Source organism: Dermochelys coriacea, chromosome 27, assembly GCF_009764565.3.
Source record: "Dermochelys coriacea isolate rDerCor1 chromosome 27, rDerCor1.pri.v4, whole genome shotgun sequence".
Lineage (NCBI taxonomy): Eukaryota > Metazoa > Chordata > Testudines > Dermochelyidae > Dermochelys > Dermochelys coriacea.
Window position 1 is genome coordinate 10,794,825 of NC_050094.1, and position 27,993 is coordinate 10,822,817.

The 27,993-nt window shown below is 51.5% G+C and overlaps 2 protein-coding genes across 14 annotated transcripts; one reads left to right on the forward strand and one right to left on the reverse strand.

Moving 5' to 3' along the window:
• Nucleotides 1-31: 31 nt before the first annotated feature.
• LOC119849169 lies at nt 32-11,066 on the forward strand. 8 transcript variants are annotated; one of them, XM_038385975.2, is made up of 7 exons: nt 32-134; nt 1,315-1,598; nt 3,652-4,322; nt 5,017-5,087; nt 5,724-5,966; nt 6,651-6,897; nt 7,966-11,066. In XM_038385975.2, exons 2-7 carry the CDS (start codon nt 1,384-1,386, stop codon nt 8,112-8,114), a joined length of 1,596 nt encoding a protein of 531 aa, XP_038241903.1. In that variant the 5' UTR covers nt 32-134; nt 1,315-1,383; the 3' UTR covers nt 8,115-11,066. The 8 variants fall into 8 exon arrangements, with proteins under 8 accessions (XP_038241903.1, XP_038241906.1, XP_038241908.1 ...); XM_038385978.2 differs by having other exon boundaries at nt 8,304-11,066; XM_038385980.2 differs by having other exon boundaries at nt 6,651-6,881; nt 8,304-11,066.
• On the reverse strand, nt 2,868-27,993 carry SP2 (Sp2 transcription factor). 6 transcript variants are annotated; one of them, XM_038385704.2, is made up of 8 exons: nt 27,890-27,989; nt 23,262-23,424; nt 18,345-18,421; nt 16,768-17,721; nt 15,806-16,106; nt 12,765-12,939; nt 12,443-12,636; nt 10,713-11,980 (listed from the first exon to the last, which is right to left on the reverse strand). In XM_038385704.2, the coding sequence occupies exons 3-8, from the start codon at nt 18,405-18,407 to the stop codon at nt 11,880-11,882; spliced, it is 1,788 nt and encodes a 595-aa protein (XP_038241632.1). In that variant the 5' UTR covers nt 18,408-18,421; nt 23,262-23,424; nt 27,890-27,989; the 3' UTR covers nt 10,713-11,879. The 6 variants fall into 6 exon arrangements, with proteins under 6 accessions (XP_043359476.1, XP_038241632.1, XP_043359474.1 ...); XM_043503539.1 differs by lacking the exon at nt 27,890-27,989 and adding an exon at nt 26,133-26,628; XM_043503538.1 differs by lacking the exon at nt 27,890-27,989 and adding an exon at nt 24,603-25,047.

Genomic DNA, 27,993 nt, shown 5'->3' on the forward strand with positions numbered 1-27,993 from the left:
GAATTGATGCCTGGCCTCCAATCAGGAGGGAGACAGGGCCAGGCCTCGGCCAGTGGGGAAGCGGCAGGGGCGGGACTCGGGCACCAGGAAATGGTGTCAGGGCTGTAAACAGGCACATGGAGGGGCTGTTAAAGGTACAGCGTCCCGAGGGGAGGGAAGGATGGGGGTGGCTAACAGGAGGTGGGGGACGGAAGGGGGGGTCCATACAGGGGGCATATGGGGGAAACAGAGGGAAGGGGATGTGGGGGAGACAGACAGGAGCAAGGAGGGAAGGGCCAGACAGGAGACATATGGGGGGAGTAGACAGAGGGAAGGGGCAGACAGGGGACATGTGGGGAAAATAGAGGGGGAGGGGCAGACAAGGCTCCAGACAGGAGACAAGTGGGTTCAGTCAGGGCAAGGAGAAGCGGACGGGGATCAGACAGATGTCATGGGTGGAGGGAAATCAGGCAGAGGACAAGGAAAGGAAAAGAGATGAAAAGAGAAAGGAATAGACAGGTTCAAGTATATGAAGGGTTGTTACAAGGAGGATGGAGAAAAATGGTTCTTCTTGGCCTCAGAGGATAGGACAAGAAGCAATGGGCTTAAATTTCAGCAAGGGAGGTTTAGGTTGGACATTAGGAAAAACTTCCTACCTGTCAGGGTGGTGAAGCACTGGAATAAATTGCCTAGGGAGCTTGTGGAATCTCCATCACTGGGGATTTTTAAGAGCAGGTTGGACAAACACCTGTCAGGGGTGGTCTAGACAATACTTAGTCCTGCCTTGTGTGCAGAGGACTGGACTAGATGACCTCTCGAGGTCCCTTCAACTCCTATGATTCTATGAGCTTACAAGAAAGGGAGGAGGCCAGACAGAGGGCAAAGAGGGAGCAAAGTGGGCAATCAGGGCAGGGGTAGTAAGGGAGGAGGAGAAGGGAACAGAGAGCAGTGAAGGGCCAGACTGGAACAGGATGAGGGAGAAGCAGGTATCAAAATAGGCAAAGGGCTGTTTTTTACAGGGGTGTTGGGGTATCAGATGTGGGACAAGGAGGGGGACGTGCATCAGAGAGAGGGGAGGGAGATAGGGGAGGGAGGTCAGAGGAGAGGGTGATGGCGCTAATCAGAGAGAAGGATAGAAAGCTAAACTAATCCTGAACCCAGAGAATGTGTGTGTGGGTGCTGAGGGGAGGTAGAAGTTGGGGGCTGGATCGACGGGACCAATGGTGAGAGTGTTAGGACAGTGTCAGATCAAAACTGGTATTTGTATATAATCCTTTTCCTTGTCTTTTTTCCTGCTGGTGTCTCTTCCCATCTCTCTCTCCCTTCTCTCTTCAGCAGGTTGAGTTTTCCTCCCTCTCCTCCACTATGATTCATTGGGGCTGGAAGCTGTGATGATGAGAGCCAATGTCTGGTGCTGTCACTGACCTGCAGGCTGTGCAGAGCCATCTCCAGGCCATGGAAAAAGGGATAGGAGATGGCAAGCAGCCAGACGATCACCCACTGTACAGACTGCCTGAACCTGGACTGGAAGGTGCTGCTCTCTGCAGCCCTGACTTCCAGCAGCCCCAGGAACTGGAGCTCCAGGAGTCCCAAGGACATGCCCCCCCAGAATGTACCAGGTAGGAGGGGGGACATGCCACAGCTGATTCACCCAGCTGGACCCATGGAGAACTGGTGGGAAGGCACAGTAGTGGGGCACTTGCGGTGACTTTTTGCAAAAGGCAGTGTGGCTTAGAGGCTAGAGCACTGGACTGGGACTCAGCAAACCTGAGTTTGATTCCTGGCTTGGCTACTGGCCTGTTGGGTGACCTTGGGCAAGCTACTTCACCTCCAGCTTTAATGGTTGCTGTTGTTATGGGACACCTGCCCAGCAGGAACTGAATTGCGACCCTGAAGCTTGTTTCTTACAATCCCTTGAACAGCCAACTGATGGTAACAGCTGGCAGTCACTGGGCTGGATTTGAACTGTCACTAATAGGGGAAAGGCCCCAACTCCCTTAGCTCTCTGGTCCCACTCATAAGATCACAGTTCCTAGGGAATGACTCTGCAGGGCCCCAATTCATAAACTCGTGTGAGTGTAGCAGATAGGGCGCTGGGCTTGGGTTCTAAACCCATCTCTGCTGTGGAATCTCTAGGCTGCTTATTCTAATCCCAAGCCTTAATTCCCTGTCCATAAAGTGGGGATAATACTTCCCACATATCCCAGGCGTGCTTTGAGGATACAGTCCCGTTCTGGTGTCCACAACTGAAGATGAATTGGAGCGGGGTCAACGAAGAGCCACAAGAATGAAAAGGAGTACTGGTGGCACCTTAGAGACTAACAAATTTATAAGGTGCCACCAGTACTCCTTTTCTTTTTGCGAATACAGACTAACACGGCTGCTACTCTGAAACCTGTGATTATGCAAGGCACTGAATTTAGCTGTATAGAGTGGAAATCTGTCAACTTCATGAAAAAACTCGCACAGATACAGACAGACATCATCTTCCTCTCCAAATGCAAACAGATGGAAATTTGTTAGTCTCTAAGGTGCCACCAGTACTCCTTTTCTTTTTGCGAATACAGACTAACACGGCTGCTACTCTGAAACCACAAGAATGAGTAAAGGATTAGAAAATGTCTTGTAGTGATAGATTCAAAGAGAGGGTTCAGGTGTGACTGATCACATTCTCTAAGTACCTACATGGGGAACAAATATTTAATAATGGGCTATTCAATCTAGCAGATAAAGGTCTAGCACGCTCCCACGGCTGGAAGATGAAGCTAGACCCATTCAGACTGGAAATAAGGTGTACATTTTTAATAGGGAGGATCATTAACCATTAGAATAATTTACCAAAGGTCATGGTGAATTCTCCATCACTGGCAAATTTAAAACAAGACTGGATGTTGTTCTAGAAGATCTGCTCAGGGAATTGTTTTGGGGGAGTTCTCTGGCCTGTGTTGTACAGGAGGTCAGACTAGATGATCACAATGATCCCTTCTGGCCTTGGAATCTGAGTCCATTAATAAGGGTGAGGTGCTCTGATGCTGCAGTGAAGAGGGCCATCTAAGTCCCTAGATAGAGTGAATACAATAGCTTTAGCTGGGGGGGAAAACGGAAGAGCTCTTTGTCACTAGGACCTGTGTGATCTCACAAGCTAAGCAGAGCCTAGTCTTTGTCTAGGAGACTTCCACGGACCACCCCAGTGCTGGTGATTCGGCAACATACCAGGAGGTGCATAGCAGCAATTTAGGTTTTGCATTAGTGCTAGGCCCCTGCAATGCTCAATGAAGTCAGAGGGGCTTTGAATACGCTGTCTTTTGAATCTCACCGAAAGCCACAATCCTGAAGGCTTGTGGCCATTAAAGACCCTCTGGAACTTTTCACAAGAGTTAGCCCCAATAGCCTGCCCAGTGGTGGAGTTCCAGTGGTTCCAATCTACCTCCAGAAATTCCCCCTGGAGTTTCAAGTGGATATAACATTCACCTTCACTTCCTCCCATAAATTGCTGTGTTAAACAGCTGCCACATACCACCCCAGAGGGGGCTGCATTTCACTGGCGGGTGATGTGGTTGCTGCATGCGCACATGTGCATACACACTGTTTGTACAGTATTTGGAGACAGTAAGGGCTGGAAAGATGCAATTTAATTATAATCTCTTCTTTTTGGCTTTTGTCTGCTTCCAGCGCCCAATCCCATGGAGCCCTGAGCAGCCTTGGGAGGCCCAGCCACTCTCTGCTGTGCGTGGAAGAGGAGGTCAAGAATCGGAAAAGATCCAGGCTCTCCAATGGACCCCAGGCCAGTCCCAGCCTTGTCTCTCACTTCCGTCGTGCGCTGAGCGGGCCACAGCCCCAGGGCCCATCCCCCTTTGGACACATCCTTCAGAGCAATAGCCTGGATCTCCACAGCAGACGTCCCCAGGATGGGCTGCCACACACCAGGACTCCGGACAATCCCAGAGCCACGCATTCTGGGGCTTCGGTGCTCTACCAGCCCACGACAGAGCCACTGGAGTCTCCATCCCTGAATTACGGACTCGAGGATTGCTGTCCATGGAGCGGCCGAGCTCCCTCAGGAGGCAGCAGCATTAGCAGCCAAGCGAGCAAGGTGACGGGTCTATACGCCGAGCTGGTCAAGGAGCTGGAGCTGCAGATGGCCGAGCTGCGGAATCTCCTCGCCTCTCGGGAAGAGGCCGCCATATGGCAGGAGAGGAGGATCAAGGAGCTGGAGCTGGAGAACCAGCAGCTGAAGAGCCAGCTGCGGAACCTAGAGGAGCAGAACGACCTCCTCTCCAGCAGGAACGGGGCAGGGGCAGCAGCAGCCAGGACGGTGCTGGGGTCCGGAAACAGCTGTGTTGGTAACCGAATCCTCCTTCCCTTCCTGTCTTAGCGTCGTGGAAGCAGTTTGCAGCTATGCCAGCTCCGATGGCGTTAACCCGATCTCGGGCTCCAAGGCCGCCGCTGGTCTCTACATTCCCCACTTAAAACGGTGCCCAGCCAGCCAGAGGCATCAGAGCGTGCGTGGTGGGGGGAGTCATCTTATCCTGAGGTGTCAGGCCTTGGCCCCAGCTGGAGGCAGCAGCTCAGCCTGATGGACCAATGGTCTGATCCAGCTGGGCAAAGCCCATGTCCCTAGGTCAGAGCTGGGAATACCCATGTGTGAGCTCAGGGCTTGGCAGCAGACTCTGGCCTCCCTCTGCGTGTTCCATGGGGTCCCGCCTCCAGCTCGAGTGTGGTGGCTGGAACTCTAGCGGTTCTGCCTAGAGAGCTAGAGAGAAGAGCACGGCCAGCTATCTGGGAAGCTACACAGGTGCCAGCTCTGTAGAGAGGCCCCTGGGCTGGGATCAAAGGGACAGGCACCTGTAGGAACTCTGGGCAAGAAGTGGGCACCAGGTGAGCAGCAGGGTGGATAGGGAAGGACGCCTATTCTTTCTGTGTACCTGAGACTCTCATGTGACCCAGCTCAGCCTGAGGCCCGGCCAGGGATGGAATTGGTTTCCCACGGGCCTCTGCGATGCTCAGTTCTGTCTTTCCCCGTGTGTCTCTCCCCAGACATCAACGAGAGCAACATCCAGTTCCTGAAGGGCTTGGTGGGGCTGCTGGAGAGCAACACGGCATTGCAGGTGGGTGCCCCAGTGTCTCCCCTTGTCCGAGCAGTAGCTACCAGCACCTTGGAGGCAAAAGGCTTCCCTGGCTAGTCTCCCTTCCAAGGGTGCATATGAATCAGAGAGGCCGGAGATGAAGAAACCCCATTCGAGCCCATCTGCCCAGCCCCTCGGTCCTGGAGAACATTTTCTAAGGCATGGCACAGTGTAATTTTAAATATTTGAGAGAATGGGGGGATTTTGCTCCTGGGGAGATGATCCCACACTCTCTGCTGTCATTCTTCCCTCCACCCCACCCCATATCCCAGTTAAACCCTATTGTATCGTTGCAGGGGCAAGCCGAGTCTCCTGGGCACCCCCTTGGTGTTTCCCCCCTTCACAGCCTCTGATCACGTCCTCCTGTTAGCCAAGCCTCAACGATTTAGCTTAGTTTCTCCAGCCAGGACCCTGCTCTTCTCTGAACACCCTCCAGTTTCTGTCTGGTGTTGAGGAGCAGAGAACTGAAAGCAGGTCGGGCCAGAGTTGTATGGAAGACCTGTCCTCTCCTGGGAGGCAGGAAGGGGCAGAGGCAGAAAGGGGTAGCTCATTCATCACCCAGTTTTTCCACCATGCATTCCTGTGCATGGCATCCCCACGCATTTGCTCCTATTGCAGGCCAATGGCCTCCAGCCATTCTCCTCTCCCAATATGGGGGAGCAGAGGTGCACCTCAGAGGTCCCCAAAAGCCCCCCGGTCTGGAGGATGCGAGCAGGGGTCCCAAGCAGCTTCCCACCCTGGATGAGCACAGAGGACAGCTCGGGGAGCCCCGTCACGCTCAATGATGCCACATGCTTATGGGAGGAGAACGTACAAGATATGCTGCCCGATGGCACCCCAGTGTGGGCGTCGCCCGTGGAGGTGGGTGATCCGCGATCAGCTCCTATGTGGGCCATTGCTCATTGACTGCATGGGGATGCTGCCTAATGGGACCCCGGGAGGGCACTGGCCATAATAGGGGGTGGCGCCTATGCCTTGGGAGGGAAAGGGGGATTGGGCATGCTCTTTTCTCCTTGGAGCCAGGACCATCCCTACCCTTCCAGGTTTGCCCTATAATATCTGGGGTGCTCGGCCGCACTCAGCTTGGAGTTCTCAGTGTGGCCGCTGCTCTTGGACAAACACCTTCCTGCCCTGTTTTAAGTAGGTCCTTGCCTAAATTCCAGTTTAAAGGCAAGAGTGCAGTTGAGTGACTAGAGCAGGGAGGCAAGAATCCTGGGTTCTGGCTGTAGGATGGAGTGTAGGCTAGTGGTTAGAGCAGGAGATGAGTCAGGACTCCTGGGTTATATTCCCAGCTCTGCCAGTAACGTGCTGTGTGACCCAAGGCAAGTTACTCGACTTTTCAGTGCCTCAGTTTCCCCATCTGTAAAATGGGGCCTGATATCCCCTCACTGAGATCAATGGGCTTGGGCCTGAAAAAGGACAGCTGGGGTTAGCCCAATATCTGTCGCTTGTTTAGCCTATCTGGTGGGGTCTGCGTACGTCTCCCCAGACTCCGGGCACCCACAAAGAGCAGAATGACGAGGGGCTTCTCTTCTTTTGCCCTAGGAGAATGGGAGGCCCAAGCTGGAATTGATCCCCAACTCGGGGGTCTACATCACCCACAACCAGCTGGATGACCTCTCGCAGGTTTCCACCGACAAGCCCAAGTTGATGACCAGGCGCCTGCTGGATTACTTCTTCTCCCGGGAGACGCTCGCCAGATCTTCGGCCACCGGCCAGCGCATCGCCCACAACAACACGACCATGGAGAAACCCATCCGTCTGCCGGTCGCTGTGGTAAATGCTATCAAAGGTAGGGGGGGTGGGCTGGGGGCTTTGTGGAGGAAGATGGGGTGAGGCTGGGGCTCCCAAAGACACAGAGAGTGGAGAGTGCGCATGGTGTCGATCCCCCACAGAAGGGACAGGATGACGCTGTTTGATCCTGGCCGATGGGTTCCTTCTGCTCACCTCCTCCATTGTCCTTGCCCAGCAGGAGGGGTTCTGTTTGGTGCGAAGTCAGACCACCTGAGACTGAATCCACAGAACCGGCGGATAGTGCAGGCAGGGGCAGGGGCAGTTCAAGCATCCGTCCCATAGCAAAGCCAACGGGACTCGGGCCTGCTTGGGGTTTTTTGTTGGGCAGCCTCTCCACTCTGCATGGCCTGTTCAGTTCTCAGCTCCCCTGATGAGACTGCCAGAGCTGGCCAGTTAATGCCAGGTGGTGATGGCTACTGAGGATTGCGAGTAGCTGCCTACTGACAAGAGGACCGAGCCGCCCCACTCCTTTCACCTTGGTCCCAGGGAAATAATGATTTTCAGTCCCTGGCGAGCCGGACTTGACTTGAATTGGGGACCTAGAGAAGAAACGCTTAGAGCCCATTCCCAGCCCCTCGAACCCTCCAATCTGCTATTTGGGAATATATTTTATCCGTACCCTCATCCGTGCTGGTACAACTCTCCCTTCTTCCGTAGTTCAGGACCCCCAAATGCAGCAGCGTTGTTACTGCCAAGAAAGTCATTGGGCCTGACCCAGTGAATTACAAAACATAACCACCCAGCATTAGTGGTGAGAGGCATATGAGGCTGCAGAAAGAGAGGGTTAGTTTTAATACCCCAAGCTGCGTGCCTGGGTTGGACAGGCGGAGACACCGGAACAATTCTAACAGCAGATGCAGGCCAAGGTCTCCAGAAAGGGTCCACTCAAGGCCCCTGAAAGGGTCCTGATTTTCAGAGAGCTGGTGCTAAGTGCTTTCTGAAAACCCCATCAAGGGGTCTCAGATTGGGCACCCACAAGCCAAAGCAGTCCAGATCCCCAGTCACGCCGGCCAGTCTCGACCCCTGCACTTTACACACCTTCAACTCACTAGCGTTTCTGATCTAGTTAAGCAGCCACCCTCGCGCAGTTCCTGTGATGTAGGGATTACCACCCCGTTCGGCAGCAAAGATTCAGATTTGGAGGGTGAAGATACCACCGTGCTAAATGCAAGATCAAATTGGATGGGTGATGCCCAAGGTCGCAGAGCAAGTTAGTAGCACATCAAGGATGAGAGTGCAGTACCAGGGGCATGGTGTCCTTGTCTGGATCCCACATGCTGCATTGGGGGTGAGCGTGGGTTTTGCATGATGGGATCTGGTGTGATTCATCTCAGTGGATTCATAAAAAGCCAGAACTACTCTGGTTTTTTGCTCCACTTCTTTGCCCTCCCCACCCTCCTCCAGAGTATGTTACCAAAGTGTGCGGCAAGAGCTGCAACTTCAACGCCGTGATCAACAGCAAGTGTGGCACCTCCCGGAGGGCGGTCAAAAAAATGATCATCAAAATGGAGTAGCCGGCAACATCCATCGAGACAATGGCGAACCAGCTGCCAGCTCCGAAGACTCCTGAGGATCCATCGCCCCCACTCCAACGTACACTGGTGGGAGATCTACACAGTGGTGCTGGTGGCCCAGGTCCTCTCCCACACAGCTGCATTCGGGGGTGAGCGTGGTGGAGGTAACGCACCCCTCCCAGCAGACATTATGGGAGCAGCAGTGGTGCAGTTTAGTACATGCACCACAAGGCCTGAAGCGCCTGCCATCCTGGGGCATTCAGTCCTAGCATATAGGTCTCAGTGCATGCATTCCTGGGGAGGGGTGACTTATGCCTTCTAAGGAAGCATCTGGGATCTGCCGTGCCTGGGGGAGAAGAGAGCTGGCGGGTATGTTCTGGCACAATAGCTCTGACATTCCGTTATAACGAGTCCCTGAGGAGGGAGGGTTGATCCCAATTGGGGCACTGCACTTGCCCATGGGAAATCTCTGTCCTCTTTCAAAACTTGTCAGCTCCATTCAGGAATCCCGGCTCCGTGACACTGAACATTAATACTGCGGCCCTCTCCTCCGCCTGTGGGCAAACTCTTCTCCCCTCACATCGGGCTGGAAGAAGGACAATGCTGGCAGTGGAACGGGGCCCAGGCTGCAGTCACGGCACTGGACGCTGGCCAGAGCAGGGGAACTTCTGCTTTGAAACAGTTCTTACCAGACTGTTTACTGACCAGGGCCTGTAGATAAACTCAGAGCCTTAGTCTTTGGAGTGTGGGGGGATTTCATCTCCCTCCCATAGGGCAAGGTCTGCTCTCATGCAGAGGCTCACGGTGTGGCTCAACAAGCAATTTCTCTGCTCATTGTAGGTGTAAGAATTTAACTGTGGTCGAGGCATTTTTCCCCCCTTAAAGAAAGTTCCCATAAATATTCTTTCTTGTAAATAAAATCATCCTTCCTCTCCCCCCAACTTCCCTAATAAAGGCTGGAATGCAACAGTTGTTTCTTCTGACTGCTTCCTCATGCTAAGGGTGGAGGGGGGAGCATGGTGGAATTTATAGTCTCTAGGGTTGTCACAGAGATTAAAAGTAGTGCTAAGCTGCCTACAGTAGACACAGCCAAAACAGGCTTGGTAATTTTAACCAGGAGTTCTTTCCATCGTTCAGCATCTGGGACAGGAGGGCTTCCCCCCACCCCCAAGCCATGATTCGGCCTGAACACCTCTCTCAGGTGACGTGAAAGAGAATTCAAAGTGGCCAATTTGGTGCAGTTATTGGCCTCCTCTGGCAGGCTCAGAATGGAGCAATTCCCACCTTCCCATTTCCGAGGATGAGCTGACCCCGGATGCTGAAGCTGGCTCCTTTAAGAGGATCCTTCTCTTGCTTCCAGGAGATGTTACCAGAGCACAGCAGGGGCAGCGTGTGTGTGGAGGGGGCGGGATGGAGGTAGGGGGACACTTTCCAATGACTCCAGTTCCTGAGCAATTTCCCCTGCCCTCCAGGTCACTGGGCAGCTTTTGAAAATCATTGACTGTACTTTTTCCTGCCCAATGCTGGTGAACGGGGCTTGATTGAAGGCCTTCAGGTATCCAGAGCAGGGATAGCTACCAGGGCTTCCCCAGCATTGCCCCTGTCCTGGAGAAGGGGGTTTAAAGGGGCGAGCCCCCTCCATCTTATTTTTGGTTAAGAATGTCCCATGTCATCTCGACATGGACACTCATCTGTGGGGAACCAGCAGCTCATTTCCCAAGGTCAGGCAGGTTAGAAGGTAAAGCTTGTGTTGCCCCATCCAGGGAAAGACTCGCAGACGGTTCTGAGGTCCGGCCTGACTGTACCAACAGGATCCTTTTGTGGGTGAAGCTCGGGAGGATAGAGAGATGCTTCAAAAGACGAAAACCAGTGGGCAGCAACTGTAAAGCTCTTTGCAACAAGGACTGTCTCTTATTCTAACGCACAGCTCCTAGCACAATGGGGCCCTACTACAAACAACAGTGTGGTCCAGTGGGTGGGGCACTGGCCTGGGATTCAGGACACCTGGGTTCCATTCCCAGCTCTCCCATTGACCTTGAGCAGGTCACTTCCCCTCTGTGCCCCAACCTTTCTCCTCCCAGCTTTTGCCTTGACTAGGTAGACTGTCAGCTCCTTGGGGCAGAGACAATGTAGGTGGCTCCAGTGGACGGGATTGAAATCTCAGCGGGTCTCTTGGTGCTACTGTGATACAAACAACTGACCTGGTCACCCCCCAACTAACCATCTCACCTCTCCCCAAAAACTGGTCCCTCTTACCGGGCGTCACGCTTACAAGACAAAGGATCCTTTGCTTCCCATGCTGGGTTTGCCTCTGGCGACTAAATTTATTTAGCAAGAAAAAACTCTTGGCTGACTCTTCACCAGCCAGCCAGTTACATCGTTAATAAAGAACAACAGATCTGTCACTTAATTCATAAAACATACCTCAAGCAGTTACAACTAAAAAATAAAGTGGATTTTTTTTTTAATTTAAAAGCTCAAAAATAACAAGCCATATGTTTTTGAAACATGTAGTAAACACGGAAGCAATATAGTCTATGATACAATATACACTATACACAGTAATGGGCTGCAGGGGTGGGGGTTGGCATTATGGGCAAAAGAGGATTTAAAGATCCAAAATTCAAAAGGAAACGCCATGTCACTGAGAAATTAAAAGGAAAAATAAATCAGCAGAGAGGAAAAAAACCTCTTCAATTCATAATTGGAAAAGAACTTTGGAGGGAAAAGGATTGGGAGGGCAGATTATTAAACGGGCGCAATTAAATAAAAAAAAAAAAAAAGCACTCACGATATACAGTGTTCATACTTGGGAGCTGGGAGCATAAGGCAACAGTTTCCATAGAAAAAAAGGGCTTTCCAAAGGAGTTTATATAGAGAGATATTTATAGATATTTATAGATTTTAAATATGAAGTAGGAATGTGCCACAGAGCACCAGGTAGGCTGTCTGTGGAGTGCTGCCCCCCACTGTGTCAAAGCTTCACAAGCGAGGGGAGTGGGAGGGCACCGTGAGAAAGTTTCACCGGCATCCTTGTCCCGTTTACATGAGGTTGGCACGGCCCTGCTTGTTCAGTTCCCCCAGCCCGCAGCGCAGCGAGGAGCATCTGCCGCTCGCACCCACGTTAGCATTTTCCTTTGGAAATAAGGGCTTCCCCTTCATCCCGGCCTGTGCAATCAATGTCCGGCTTTGATGCGCTCTGCGGAGGAAGGAGCTGGATTCCCAAGGACTGTGCTGGAAGGCGGATGGCTTCCGAGGAAGGAAGATCAGCAATGACTCCTCTCCCCGCGCGGACACCTTTGGGAGGGTATCAAAGCCAGGAGTGCGACTACGGCTGTGGAGTCCCAGGCTGGCCGGCTGCCCAACCCCTACGCCGTACCCATGCCGGGGACTGTCCATGACAGTGCAGGGCTTAGCCAGTGCTAGAGGGCCAGCTGGCAGCCCCCGCGTCTGGCTGCCGCTAACCCTACAAGTTCTTGGTGACCAGGTGGGTTTTATAGTGCTTCGTCAGGTGGTCACTTCTCATGAAGCGCTTTTGGCACTGCGCACACTCAAAACGCTTATCACCTGCCAGAGAAACAAGAGCAACGTTCAATGCGCCAGAGGCCAGTGCTTGCTGCTGTAGCCAAGCCTCGATCGCTCCAGCTCTAGACTTACGCCCGGAAGGGCGTGTGTTGCGTCCTCATGCCAGGAAGGGGGAATGCACCGATGCATGCCCCCCTTCCCACCCAGCTCCCCGTGTGCACAGCTAGCACCCCGTCCCTCCCCCTGCAGGGAGATGACAGATCTGTGCCAAACTGCAGCTGGGGCAACGTGAAAGCAGCAGAGACCCCATATGCTCTGGAGCCCACCTCCCCATCACCTATTCAGCAAAGCGCTCGGCGGGCAAGGCAGCAACATGCTCTGGGGTTACTTGTGAAGCAGAAGCAGGGGAGGGGGGAGACAGTCCCACAAGACCAGCTCCGAGACACGGCAGGGCTCTCCTGGTGGGACATGGGAGATGGGGAGCAGGGGCGGCGGGCAACAGACCTGTGTGTGTCCGGGCGTGCCGCTGCAGCTCATCGCTGCGCGTGAACCGCTTCCCGCAGAAGACCCAGTTGCAGACAAAGGGGCGCTCGCCCGTGTGCAGGCGGACGTGGGCCCGCAGCAGCGAGGTCTTGCGGAAAGTCTTGCCGCACTCAGGGATGTGGCAGATGTGCTTCTTCTTCCCCTGATCCCCTGACCTGCAGGGACAGGAAACCATCGCAATTGTTACTCTTGCTGATGTAGCGGGGGGGAAGGGGAGAGATGGCTGGCACTGTCTCTCTCTCCCCCCCATAATCACCTATCCTGCCCCCATCTGCCCACTCACCTTTTCTCCCCATCCTTGCAGTTGGGGCAGGTGCATGCCATGCGCCGCCTTTTCTCCCCAGGCTGGATCTCCCCGGACAGCGCCTGCTCCATCTGCAGCTGGATCTGGGTTGGGCTCAGGCCGCTGATGGTCAGGTTGTTGCCAGACACGTTTTGGACTGTCAGCTGCTGCTGGCCTGCGGATGAGAAGCAGAGGGAGAAGGGAATTAAGGCTGCTGCTCGGCGTTCCCCTGGGTGACCCCCAACTCCAAGGGAAGATGCAAACGTCTCGCTGCTGGCATTGTACACACCTCTTTTCCCATACTCCTCACACAGGCAATGCTCCAGCTGCCTAAGCAAATCAATCCTTAAAAGGAAGGCCTGGCAAAGGGAAAGGAACCAGCTCCAATAATGTGACCAGTCCCTACTCAGCACCCCCAGATTTTGCTTCCTTTCTCCTCTGTGCCACCCCAGCATGCAGTGTCCCAACGGCCCTGAACACCCCCCACCCGTGGTGCTGGCCCTTTAAGGGGGAGGCAAGTCCCTTTTTTCTGAATATACTGTGCGGTTTTTCAAAGTTTTCAGTTTAACCCTTGGGGGGGGGGGGGACGATCGGAACAGGAAACTAAAAAGAAACTTTGAAAAAACGTGCAATATATTTACAAAAAAAACGGGACTTACCTGGCACCCTGAGGGGCCAGCTCCAAGCTCTGGCTTCAGGGACGCGGGAGCCTGGACCGCGCCGGGAGCTGGAAAGAAGAAAACTGACGTCAATGTCAGCGAGTGGAATTGATCCTCCCAGGGCCCCTGGGTGACGGAAATCCAACATCCTTCAATGCTGCTGAAAAAGGTCAGCTCAGCGCCTCTTCAGACCGAAGCCCTGTAGCTACTGAGCAGATGCTTTCCCTTCAGCATGCATCAAGACTGCTCTGCAGGGATCCTTTCTCTGCAGCGGAGAGGGCAGCTCAGCTTCCACAGTGCTTGGCTTCACCACGGGGGCCCTCCAAGCAAGTGGCCAATAAGCTCTAACTGTGGAAACTGGGCTGAGACAGGCATCAACTCATCTCACATATGGAACAGCCAGCAGGCCCTGCAGAGCCTGGTCTGGATCTGAACTTGCAACCCTTGAGGTGGAAGGTTCCATCATCATCTCAGGACTAGCCTCCTCAGCCATCTACCCTAGGCTGGAAGCAGGTAATTTACTGTGAAACCACTATACCATGGTGGATGATGCAGACAGGACTAAACATCTGCCAGTGCTGATTCATTTATTTGCTGGTTTCGGGACAGATGTGTGTGCAAGCCACGAATTGTGGCAGCTCAATTAGCAACCGTGCTGTATTTTACACTGCTTTGGTTTAGCCAACTGAGGAAGAACAGCTTCCAACTTAAAAATCCAGCTGGGAATCTTGCCCAGGAAGAAGCCCTCTGGCAGGTCTTTCTGGATCAGAAAACAGATTGCCTTTTTCCAGACAGAACTTCCTTTCCTGATGCTTCCTGCAGCAAAAGCCTCCCACCTGAGCTCTGGAATGTAGAAACCTGCCACTGAGAGCAACGGGTCGATCTACCACATTGGCTGGGGGCAGATGCAGGCAATGATGGAGCACACCACAGAGCCATGATTCTCCGAAGTCAGCTATGAAAGGAAGCGTCTATGTCAGCAATGCCACCTTGGAACAGGAGGAGTTGAATGCACTGCAATATTTGCAACCTCTCTGTTGCCAAAGAGATCTGGGGACTGGGCTAAGACTCACCGTTACTTCCAGCCTGCACAAATGCAGGATGGCAGTTGTGGTTTTGATATTTTCTCTGGCATGGTAGGAAAGTCACTTGCTCTAAGAAGGGGACACAGGGCTGTGTCCAGAACTGAACAGCAAGGGCATTATGAAGCAGGAGCTGTCATGGCTTGGGATGCTCAGCCACTCAGAATTCATTGGATTTCTTTATAATCACTAGTCCGTGACCAGCGCTTGGAAAATTTGAGAGATCCTGAAAGCATCTGTAGTGGTCTGACTACGGGAAGCACCTTCGCAGTAGTCTTCCCATGTGATTGTGGCAGGTAATAACTCACCACCTGCTAGAGCAGTGGTTCTCAAACTGCGGGTCGGGACCTCATTTTAATGGGGTCGCCAGGGGCCAGCATTAGACTTGCTGGGGCTCAGGACTGAAGCTGAAGACCGAGTTCCAACCCCACCCAGGATGGCGGGGCTCAGTCTCCAGCACCCTACTTCCCCCTGGGTCAGATGGTAATTTTGTTGTCAGAAGGGTCTGTGGTGCAATGAGGTTTGAGAACCCCTGTACTGGAGAGAAGAGATGAAGGCTTTACACTGCTTGGATGCTGGGATTCCAAGCTTTTGGGTTCTAGCACTAATGGTTTTGTTTTAAATAGCCGCTGTCTAAACAACAGAGAGTTGAAAGGCAAAAGACTCAAGAAGGAAATCAGCTGGAGGGCTGGTACAGTACCCTCTCATACCACCTGACAGGAACAGACTAGGACGAAGCAGGAATTCCAGCTCTCCAAACCATCTGCCTCTAGTCTCGGGGTGGTCTGATAAGTGGGTGAGCTGAAAACTCACTGGGTCTGTACATCTACCAGGACTTTCGGGAGATTGGTTCAGGACTCAAGAGAGCAAGTCTTAGCCCTCAGACAGGCGTGACTATCCATCCCTGCTTTCATTAATTAACTTGGTAGCTCAGAGACGCTGTGAAGCACCCTTGTAGAGCCTGGGGCTTAGCACAGCTGATCCATCAGGCACGGCTTTCCCAGGAGGAGCCTGGAGAGGCCTCCCTAGGGCTGCAGAGAGATGCAATGTGGGATCTTTTGGGACGAAAGGGGCTATAGAATTGTAGGACAGTTAACACTCTTGCAGTACTCGGTCACGGGCACCAAGGCTTGGCTTAAGATCCAACTGAAATCTACGCAGCCAGCGAGGAAGTTCCTGGCCCCCAGAACCTTTAAGGCTTTGGGAGCTCAGATCGTTTCTTCTCCCCCCTACCCCGCCCACCTCCCCAGTCAGCACGCGTCACATCCCTAGCACCAGGGTGTAACAGTGCATATCCCACCTCCGGTGTTGGTGATGGTGACAGGTACCCCTTGGACTTGGACACCGTTAATGTTGATGGTCTGCATTGCCTGGGCCGCAGCTGCCAGCTGAGCGGCGTTCAAGCTGATAATGCCTCCAGCAGGGGCGATCTTCGGCAGGGGGCGCTCTTTGCGGGCAGCTGGCTTTTTGCAGCTTCCACCTGCTTGGGTGCTGCGGGACATGGGGCTGCTGCAGGAGGTGGGAGAAGGGGCCACCGTCACAGCAGGGGCTTCCTGAAGGAGCACGGTCTGCAGCTCCCCTGAAGGTGTTTTGAAGTAGACCTGAAGGAAGAAGGAAATGGGAAAGGACTCAGACCAGCCGTCGCTTAAGCCAGAGCACAAATACGGCCCCGTGTGACCCACGGGATCGGGACGATGGGCTTCGGGTCCCAGGGCACCCAACGCCGTACTAAGTCCGCAATTCGCGAGGAATTAAATGTAATTAACGTACACTACGGCCAGCCTGCGAGAGGAGTTTTCTGTGCCCTCCCAGCGCTGGGGCCGCCCTGGATCTCTCCACCTAGTCATGATCAGTCAAGAATCAGGAGTCGGCTATGTAAAAATAAGGCAAGTCGTGCAAGGATCCATCACAAGAAAGGCTTCTAACACACAGGAAGGTGACTGCTTGCCACGCATCAGTCACATCCACCCCTCTCTCTACAACAGACTAAAAGACGCCTTCCACCTCCCTCGTGACACATCAAACCACCATGACATGGAAATATTTCCATAATATGGAAATCTGGGCTTGCAATACACAGCTTGAAAGGAGAAGTTGCCCAGGCACTTCTAAACACAAACCCCACCTGCAAAGAGATTCCTATCACATGCAGTATCCCCCGGCCACTCTGCCTTTCTTTAAACACCACCAGCTGAGTCACTGATCCTTGGTGGATCTCCCAGACACAGATGTACCCGCCAGAAAGGGTTAAGGACCTGATACCTGCGTAGGAGTTGGCTCAGCTGCCTGAATCTGAAAGTTCTGAGAGGACTTCTGGGGGACGGTAGGCAGTGTGGCAGAGGCCGCCTGGACCACTCTCAGGGCCTGCTGGGGAATCTGTACCACCTGCTGCTCTTGCTTGGGTTGGACCACCTGGACCTGCTGCACCACCGCTGGCTGGCCTGAGCCAGGACTCTGCACTATCAGCAAGTTATTTCCTGCCTGGATTATGTTATCTGCCGTAGTCTCTATCAACACCGTTTCTACTTGCTCGGCCACGGCCATGGCCGTCGTCTGGGCTGGTGACATGGCTTTCTTTCTAGTCTTTTTACAGGGCTTTGATGGGCTCTCGGCTATGATCTGAGCCTGAGTGCCAGGGTCCGCGGCATTCACCAGGTTATTAACTGGCAGGGTGAGCGTCATGTTGCTGCCGCCCGTCAGCTTGACAACATTGCTTGCACTCTGCACAGACGATGCCCCGGCCTTGTGCGCGGGAGCCGGCTTGATTGGCACAGGCTTGTGCGTGGAAGAGGAGGGAGTAATGATCGCTTGGTTAGTGCCGGGAATAATCTGAATCTGGTTGGCTAGGTTCTGTTGAACTTGTATGGTCTGCCCCCCTGCTGCTTGAATCTGAGGGACAGTCTGGTACTGGATGTTCGTAGACGAGCGGGCCCCTTTGTTGATCATAGTTGGATTCTGAATGGCAAAAACCAGCTGCCCCCCAGGATAGGATGTCCCAAGCTGAGACCCTTGGATCTGGAAGAGGTTCCCTTTCGACGACAAGATCCCAAAGCTGTTCTTACTGGAACCCAGAGGAACTGGTGCGGGTTTGATGGGGACAAGTTTTCGAGGTGTGGGCTGAGGTGGGGCCGGAGGAGTGACAGCGGCTTCCACGGCGGGAGGACCGATTTTGCTACATGTCGCTGCAAGCAGGGCTAGTGGAGATGGCTGAGAGTCCTAGAGGAGGAGAGAATGAAGAGACGGGTTTGAATTGAGTTGGTTCAGCTGACGCAGGAAATCAGTTTCAGAGGTGATGTAAACACAAAGCAAGCTTCTAAGGTTTCTGTACAGCTGTCAGAATCTTCCTTACCCATCACCAGTGCCTTTGATCTCCCTTCGGAGATAGGCTGGTGTTACTAGACCCATTAAGCGGATGGGGAAAATGAAACACACAGAGGGGAAGGGACTTCTCCAAGGCCACAAAATGACTCAGTGGCAGAACTAGAAAGAGAAACCAGGAGACCTGTCTTCCGGTCCTGTGTTTTACAAGCAGGGCTTTGGAGCTGTGCTCTGGTTCCACTCCAGCTCCAGGAAAGAACCTGCAGCTCCACTGCTCCGGAGCTGTTCCGCGGGCTCCGCTCCAAAGCCCTATTTACAAGGCCACCCTTTCTTCCGAATCAACAGCATCAACCTCTACAGAGACGGGGAGGAAGCTCTGCAGGAGATGCTGATCCCCTGAGGGCGCAGTAAAGCAGCCACTAGCAAAACGGTTTCACCGTAAGCACATTACACATTTGTGCGTGGTGTGTGTCCCGCAGCTCTCAATGCCACAGTAAGAAGCCACGCAATCGCCCTCTCACCTGTGCTGTGGAAGCTGCAGGCTGCAGGTATTCACTAGGACTGACTGCCGCAGTGGCGGCCATATTGTCCTCTTGACCTGCAGGGAGGAAACACACAGAAGGAGGAGTAAGGCTAACGTTGACAACAAGGAGCATAGTTCTCGCCCTTCTGCATCACCCCCAGCCTGACGCCTAAAGGAGTCACATAACGCGTCCGTCCTTTGAACTAATCTCGCCTTCCGAAATCATCAGTGCTGACCCAACAAATAGCTCAGTTCCTGGCAGCGTGCGCTTTCATATGAAGTGAGATTTTATCAATTCGCAATTTGTTATTTCAGTCTTTGCATGGATTGTTGCTAATGGTAGAAGGGACCATTATGTCACCATGGGCAGCAAACAGAAGCAAAGGATCAGAAGACAGAGGGAAATGGATGGATTCCCTCGATTATTTATTTGTGTCTTAGCAGCACCTAGGGGCCCTTGCATGGAGGTTGGGGCTCTGCTGCACTGAGCACTCTACAAACACAGAGGAAGAGACAGACAGTCCCTGCTCTGAAGAGCTTACAGTCTACGCAGACCAGACAGAGAAACGATGGGCGGGCAAATAGAAGCCCAGAGACTTGGCCAAGGCCACAAAGAAGGTCAGCAGCAGAAAGAAGAGTAGATCCTCTGGTCTGACTCCCAATCCAGTACTCTCTTTGCAGGTCCATGTTGCCTTCTGTTTGCTTTCAAGGGAATGTCTACACTGCCAAAAAAAAAAAAAAAAAAAACCCTGTGCAGGGCGTCTCCGAGCCTGGGTCTATAGACTCAGGCTTGCGCTCTGGCACTAAAAACAGCCATGTAGACATTCTGGCTTTGGCTGGAGCTCAGGCTCTAAAGCCCACCCCACTCCCTGGGCTTTGGAGTCCAAACAGTCTACACTGCTATTTTCAGTGCCGAGGCTGTAGACCCGGGCTCTGAGACTCACTGCCATGTTTTTTTTTTTTTTTGCAGTGTAGACATACCTTAAGTTTTCTATCAGGGTAAAGTTTTAATGCTGTTTTGGGTTGGAAACAGAGTCAGTGCCAATTACTTTGGTGTGTTATTGGTGCAGAATGTTTAGAAGTCATTATGCAATTATGGGATAACTCTCTGCTGGAGGTCCCCTGTTGGCAGTGCAACTGCGGGAGGTCGAAAGGAAAAGGCTAATGTGCAGATGGACAGGGAGGAGATATAGCTGCAGCACTCAAAACAAAAGGACAAGAAAGCACGGTGGATGATTTCATGAGAGCTGAAGCTAGAGAGTGGAGTACACAGAGTTTGAAATAGGCAACTGAATGGGAAGAGAGAAGAGCTCAGGTCAAAGATGAGGCTACACTAGGTGGAGACAGGGTAAGAAAAGTGCTTGTTTGACTCATTTAGCAAATGGAAGCAGAGCCTGTAGTAGCAACCATCTCAATTATCTGAATACTCTGATTAGATACTACATTCCTGTTACACAGCATCAGAACTTGACAGGTCCAGCATTCGCTGGAGGTTTCCAGTATGACCATCAGCAGTGAAAAGGTTAATACTGTTAGCACTTAATGGAAATAGTTGTGCTTCTCCACTGAACACCCTTCTGACAGGAGTGGGCAAGTTCTCAACTTCTCAGCCCTAACGCTCATGCTACAGACTCCAGCGAGACAGAAGGGAATGAGGAAGGTTGCAATGAGCACAGCAGAAAGGATTGTTTTGTTACAGGCTTAAAGACAATGAAGCCAGGAAAAGACCCTCCTAAATCCTTAGAACTTGCAGAGTCTTTTGTCCTGAAGCAAAAAGACATTTCATCCATGATATTTCCTTTGGCAAATTCCCCGGTCATCCCACCTAACATTCTTGGTCTGGCTCAATAGCTTGATAATATTTACCTAGAAGACATGCCAGTGGGAGCTTTTCTAAGCCCGAACTCTCTGCATTACAATCACTGGCAGGGTACTGATTTGAAATGGGGAGTTATGGACATTTGAGGAAATGGATGTTCACAGATACTCTCCCATCTCAGAGAGACAAAGGGAGGGATGATCTTCGGCCTAAAGGTCTGGCATCCTCTGTCAGAAACACTGACCAAAGGCTGCAGCCGCACTAGGAAAAAGAGGTTGGTTTTGCACCACATAGTAAAATCCCAGTGTGGAAAAGGCAGTCTGTAATTTCACAAGTGTTGAGATGAATGCGGGGTGGGCCTACGGTTTATCTCGACTAGCTAACACTTGTAAAAACAACAATTGCCTAGTCCACACTAGCATACTAACCAATGATTCAAAACCACCTTTTTTTCCCCTACAGAAGACACGGCCTCCCCATAAGCAGAAGGCAAATGCTGAAGTCCAAGAAAAGTGATCCACTCATGACATGGAGAAGCCAAGTCTTAGCTAATAGGGAGGGAAAGTGTTTAGTTCCAGTTTGCTTCGCTTTGCTGCTATGAGCAAAATCAGCCCATTTAAAAGGAAATGGGTCCTCACAGCAAAGCATGGAATGATCTCAAAATGGGTAGGCAGCTCTCCAGCTTTGGCTCCCAACCTTGGGGAGATGTACGGTACCCATGCACCCTGCACACGCCATGAGCCATAGCAGTCAAATCAAGGATGCAGTATCCACACCCCCCAAGAACAGCAACCAACACCCTAAGTAATAGTGTAAGGGAAGACACCACAATGGGAGAGAAACAGAATGGCAGGCATGGTCTCTATACAATCGGAGACACACTGCACACGACAGCTCAGTCTGCCTCAGCCTATGAAAAGATGGGAGGAAAGGAATACAGTCTTGACATGCCAGGAGTGTGAACCCTGGAGCTATTTACCACCAGCTACAAGATTTGACTACTTCTCAGGTGATTCACACAAGGGGAATAGTTCTTGACTAGTGCTCGATAGTACTTTCTTCTACACTGCCTCTCACGTATGGAAGGAGGATAAGCTACCCCCCCTGACCTCCTGCAAACTCTCCTAGGCCATGATGCCTCTAAAAAACTTGACAATGATCAGGCAGCTGGTGTGCTAAGGCTACTGCCCATCATGCTGACCAGGACTGTCTTATTGGTTCCTTTTGCTCCCCCATCTGTTGGTATCCACCTGCTGTCTCATGTCTTATCTCTAGATCACAAGCTGTTTGGGGCAGGACCCTCTGTCTGTTCTGTATCTGTACAATACCTAGCACCATAGGGCCACGGTCAGTGACTGGGGCTACTGCAGGCTACCACAGTATAAATAATAAATAGTAAATATAACTGAATTACATCAATATTTCTTACAGGTAGGTCAATGGAGACACCTAGTGAATTAACATACTGTACCGCTTAATTTGATTATCAGTTTAAGGAGTAACTCTAGCAATCAGTGTGTGTCTACACTTTACTCAACACAGGAACCAGTCATAAGATCTTAATACAGCTCAGGGCTAGGAGAAAGGCTATTTATATATTTCGGATGCAATTAAACCCAGAACACTTAGGAACGTCAACGTCCTTTGCTCTCATTCTCCTGTTTGCTGTTCTGACTGCCCTGAACGTTACTGACCAGTCTTTAAAACTATCGTTGGTCAGCAGAGACAGAAAACTTCTCTCTGAGCAATGCCGAACCTTTCCCCAAACAGAGAGTAGCAAGAAAACTGAGCTAGCGGGTTCCAAGCCAAGTCACCAAGGAGTCCACTTCCCAAAAGCAGACAGTTCAGCACTGAGTAAGGAGAGACTCCAGGCTTCTCCCAAAGCTACACAAAGGCTGTTTCACATCCTGCCATGGCCAAGTGCATAAATCCTCACAGAGAATCAGTTTAGAGATCCCAAAGCCTGGGACATCATCAGAGGGAAATTATCTGAACCAGTTCTGACAGAAGGGCATCCATTCCCTTCAAGCCACTCTTGCTTATTCACTGTGGTAACCTCTCAGCCACTGAAGCATCAGATGTTAGCGTCCAGCTCGCTGGCCTTTGAGAAAAGGACAGATTTTTCCCAGAAAACCAGGGGCGTGAACTCCTGCCCAACCTAAATGACTGCAACCTCCCTTTCAGCAGAAGCAGGAACTGCTATGGATTAATTTCTTGGATGGCACATGAGTGACATTAAGCCAGGCCAAAAAATGAAACACATTAAAAGGGTGTGTGTGTGTGTGGGGGGGGGTCATTAACCTTTCTGAATCAATTAGGGGGATAAATGTGGAGAGAGAAGTCATCTCTCTGTGTTTGCTGTTTGAACCCAGTGTTAATCTGTCACCCAAACATTTCCTCCCAACATCCCCTGGTGACAGTTTGACATTTTGAAAAGGCAGCAGAATACAAATCCACTTACAGCATAGTAAGATCAATGGGCTACTTAAACACAACTTCCAGGAGCCCATCTCTCTGTCCAATTCAGATTTGGGGACAGAACTATAATTTACTAGAATAAATGTTTCCAAGCCTGTAGACTTCTGGGCTACAGACCTTTATGAGAGGCAGGAGAAGTTCCTCCTTGGCAAACTATCACCATTTGTCATAATCTAACAGCAGTTTGCTGTGAGCTACTCACTTATTCACCAAGAAGTCACTTAACAATTCAGAGTCACTTTGCCCTTCTGTAAACCCACAACTACAGTCAAGTGCCAAACGGAACAGAACACCCCTTGAACCTGTCAAAGAGCGCTCACTCGAAGTTACAACCTCTCTGTCCACCCCATTCCCACTGTACTTTGGCTCTCTGCCTTGGAAGACTGCTGGCTGAAGAGTTGTTTCTTTTATCAAGTTATTTGAGCAAATACAATTAGGAATTGTTCCTACCCTAAGATACACAAACAGGGACATGTGCATACTAGCTAACCGTCCAGACACTGAGTCTTTAAGCATGCAGGCTAAACAGCTCTCTTCGTTAGTTTAGAATGCATTTAAAAACTCCACAGGACTGCAAACTGAGCAATCAAGCTGTAGAACAAGAACAAGAAAACTTACCAATCGCGCCAGCCAATGAGAACCCATTTCCAGCCAGTAGTAACGCCTGTTAGAAGCCAGCTGGAACATTCACACCAGCACGATTGGTAGGTTTTCTGAGAGGCGACTGCTTCACTTGTCACAAGACTTAATTTTTTGAAACTCTGCCATTATCTTCAACATTCTACAAAAGATATAAAGGGAAGAGTGGTTGGGTTTTTTTTCCCTAATGATAATTAGCCCCTTTCATTGAGGCTCTGCCATCAGGAAATTTTCCTTTGTATCCACAACTTCCTTCTCAGTATAAAGAGCCTATGCAAATACTTACATAACACACCTATCAATACTCAGTACCACAAGTGGCAGAACATGTCTCCAAGTCCTGCAATCCGGTCTACATAGGCAGTCTTCTACAGACATATGAAGACTACGCCGGTGTAAAAGGTCTATCTATCTATAGTACTTATTACATTACTGTAGGATCCAAGTGCCTCACAATCTTTAATATATTTATTCTCACAACACCCCTCTGAGGTAGGAAAGTATTGTCCCCATTTTACAAATGGGAAACTGAGGCACAGAGAAGCTGAGTGACTTGCCTGAGGTTGCAAGTCTGTGGTGGAGCAGGGATTTAATCCGACAATTCTCAGTTCCCAGGCTGGCCCCCTAACCACTGAACCATCCTTCCCACCCATATGGATCACATTGCATGGCTGGAGCTCATGTGTGAAAGAAACTATACTGGAAATAAAAAACACAAAGAAACATCCACCTAACCAAAAGCAGCCTTTGTACATGTGGCTACAGCTGACCTCACCAAATCACAGCTGTAGGTAACATGGCCCTGTTCTTAGAGGGGAAAGGCCTAAAAAGGAATAAGATGTTAGGAATAAGATGGGACAGAAGCTTCCTCTTTTGCAGAGGATTAGAAATATACGTTTACTGCATTCAGACAGCAGATTCAGGAAATTTAAAAATAATTCCTAAAACCACAAGTCAGCTGAGGGAGAAATTTTGGTTTTATTTCTCAATTCTTCACAATGGTTTTGTATTATTTGTTTAGTGTCATCAAGATGCTTGGAGCTGCACATTGGGTAGGTGAGCAGAGCTCTAGTTCTACATTTAATAGGACTACCAGATAGATTAGGTCCAAAATTTAAGGCTAATGGAGAAAAAATGGATCTCAGTAAAACTGTTCATAATGATTAGATGGACCTTTGGTCTGACCCAGTACGGCTGTTCTTAAATTCTTATTAGCTTGTGATGAAACACATACACCCCTGAGAGACGTAATAAGCCAATTTAACCCCCAGTGTAGATAGTGCTAGGTCAACAAAAGAATTCTTCTGTCAATCTAGCTACCTGCCTTTTGGGCAGGTGGATTACCTACAGCACCAGGAGAACCCCTCTTGTTGCTGTAGCGAGCGTTTACACTGAAGCACTACAGCGGCACCACTGCAGTTGTGCTGTTGTAGCATTTTAAGTATAGACACAGCCTAAAAGAAGTTACAGAAAAAGTATTTTTTCAGTGTGTTTACTCTGTGGATTGGCAAGCACTGCGTGTTTACTTGGTTTCACTGTTACCCAGTAGAGCAGTAGTTCTTAATCAGGGGTACACATACTCCTGGAGGTATGCAGAGACCTCCCAGGGGGTACATCAACTCATCGAGATATTTGCCTAGTTTTCCAGCAGGCTACATGAAAGCACTGGCGAAGTCAGTACAAACTAAAATTTCATATAGACAATGACTTGTTTATGCTGCTCTATACACTATACCCTGAAATGTAAGTACCATTTTATATTTAAATTTATTTTATAATTATATGGCAAAAATGAGAAAGTCAGCAATTTTTCAGTACTGGAGTGCTGTGACACTTTTGTATTTTTAAGTGAGATGAAACTTGGGGGTACTCAAGACAAGTCAGACTCTAGAAAGCAGTACAATAATCTAGAAAGGTTGAGAACACTGACATAGAGGCAGCTAGCAAAGGAGAAACAAATGTTATGAATTTAAGGCCTGAAGAGACCACTGTGATCATTTAGTCTGACCCCCTGCACAACACAGGCCAGAGAATTTCACCAAAAGGTTTCAGCATCCAGCCATAACTTCTGGTTGAAGTAAAGCATGCATCAGAGAGAGAATCCAATCCTGATTTATTAAAAATCTGAAGTGACAGAAACTCAACTGCATCCATAGGTAAGTTGCTCAAGTGGTTAATTATCCTCCCTGTAAAATGTGTGCCTTATTTCTTATTGCTAGATATTACTTATTCTTTAGTGCCAGTTATACTAATTTATAAGACCCTTGTAAATATCCACAAGGGAACTGAAAATTTTATATAAAATTTATTTTCAGGAATTCAAAGAGTGATCTCTAGCAAAAACCATTTTTTTTAAATGTGTGAATTTCAACTTAACAGCACCCCTCTAATATTCTTAAATGTTTATCACTAAGGCAAACTGTTTTTAAGATACAGCGTTTAACCTGAGTGGTCGCTCTAGCACCAAAACTTCAATACGTTAGTTCTGCAGTTTCTTCATCATCAATTCTGATTCTTTAACACTGTCTTTTCCCTCGAAGGAGAAAGTTTTCACTATAACCAAATTTGTAACCAGCACATCAGGCTGCACTAAGACAATACAAGACTTACATTTTACTTGGCTATACCTGATTCTGCTGTATTGCTTTGTCCTCAATAGACTTTTTAGGGAAATCCCCCACTATTTCAGCTTCATAGTACTAACGTGCTATGCTAACGTGGACAAAGTACAGATGACTACTGGTGCTTTGGCAATATATATGTCATGTTATGCAGATGACTGGCTCCCAGGGCACATGCCCGCACACACACACACACCCTCTTATAAGTTAGACTTAACATAGTCCTAACCCCAAGATATCGTTTTGAGTCACTTGGTCCCAGACTCTGGTCTCTAAACCCGTACTTCACAGCCTCCCTATAACAGACAGTAGGAGACATCTGGAGGGTGTGGATATTTTAACGGCTTGATAGTAAACACAACATGGCCCTTGGGACTCCAGCAGCATCAGGGAATGAGAGGGTGATCAGGCCCTGCAGAGACTTCCATCAGCATCAGTCCTGCTGCACACTGTGGCTCCCAAAGCATCCCACGCAGGTGAGGTTCTCCAGCTCCAAGCACCCAGGGACCAAGAATCCCTGCATCCCCACACACCCCTGCTAATCCCATCAGTTTCACCCCCACCATACCTCATGTACTGTAGGGAAGCAGATACCCAGTTAATCCCCTCCGTACGCCATGCCCATCCCCAGGCAGCATGTTCATCGCTTTCCCCAAGGTGCCACACCAAGCCCTTAGGAACAAAGTGCCCTCCACACCCACCTCAATGCACTTGGGACCATGCCAATCTCCATACCCCTCAACCCCAATGTCCCTCACCCTATCCCAATGCACTGAGGACGATGCAAACCCTGTACCCCCTGCCCAATCCCAGTGTCCCCAATGCACCAGGGGACCACACAAATTCCTGACTCCCTACCCATCCCTAATACCCCCCAATGCTCAGCTCAATGCACCGGGGGACCACACAAACCTCCCTTCCCCATGCCACCCACCCCAATGCAGCAGGGGACCATACAAACCTCCCTGCCCATCCCTGGTGCCCCCAATACCCATCCCAATGCCGCAGGGGACCATGCAAATCTCCCTCCCCCCCCCGTCATCTCTGGCACCCCCCAATGCCCCAGGGACCATGCAAACCTCCTTGCCCACCCCAATACGCTGGGGGACCATGCAAACTTCCCCCCCGCCACCCACCCCAATGCAGCAGGAAACCATACAAACCTCCCCGCCCATCCCTGGTCCCCCCAGTACCCAACCCAATACACTGGAGGACCATGCAAACCTCCCTCCCCCCCCCGCCATCCCTATCCCAGGTCCCCCCAATACCCATCCCAATGCCCCAAGGGACCCTGCAAACCTCCCTCCCCCCCGCCATCCCTGGCACCCCCCAATGCCCCAGGGGACCCTGCAAACCTCCCTCCCCCCGCCATCCCTGGCACCCCCCAATGCCCAGGGGACCCTGCAAACCTCCCTCCCCCCGCCATCCCTGGCACCCCCCAATGCCCCAGGGGACCCTGCAAACCTCCCTCCCCCCGCCATCCCTGGCACCCCCCAATGCCCGGGGGACCCTGCAAACCTCCCTCCCCCCGCCATCCCTGGCACCCCCCAATGCCCCGGGGACCCTGCAAACCTCCCTCCCCCCGCCATCCCTGGCACCCCCCAATGCCCGGGGGACCCTGCAAACCTCCCTCCCCCCGCCATCCCTGGCACCCCCCAATGCCCCGGGGGACCCTGCAAACCCCCCGAGACTCCGGCGCAGCACGAACTGCGGGTCCCGGGGGAGGCGGGTTATCCCCGCCCGTCCCGCCTCCTCCCGGGCCCCGGAAGCGCCGCCCGCCCGTAGCCCGGGGAGGGCGGAGCAGGGAGCCCCACGCCCCCTTCCGGGTCCCCGTTCCGCCCGGGTCGGCGCCGCTCCCGCCCCGCTGCCGGGGCCCCGGAGCCCAGGCCCGGCCCCGACCCCGCGCCCTGCCCCCGTTCTCGGGCCCCGGGGCGGGGGCTCCCACGATCTGCCCGCCCTGGGCAGGGGTGAGCGAAGTGCACAGACCCGGCTGGAGCGGAGGCGGCGGCGGCTCCGACCCCCTCACGGCGCCATCTTCCTCCTCCTCGGCCGCCCGGGCACCGCCCTGAACGCCCCGCCCCCTCGGCCGC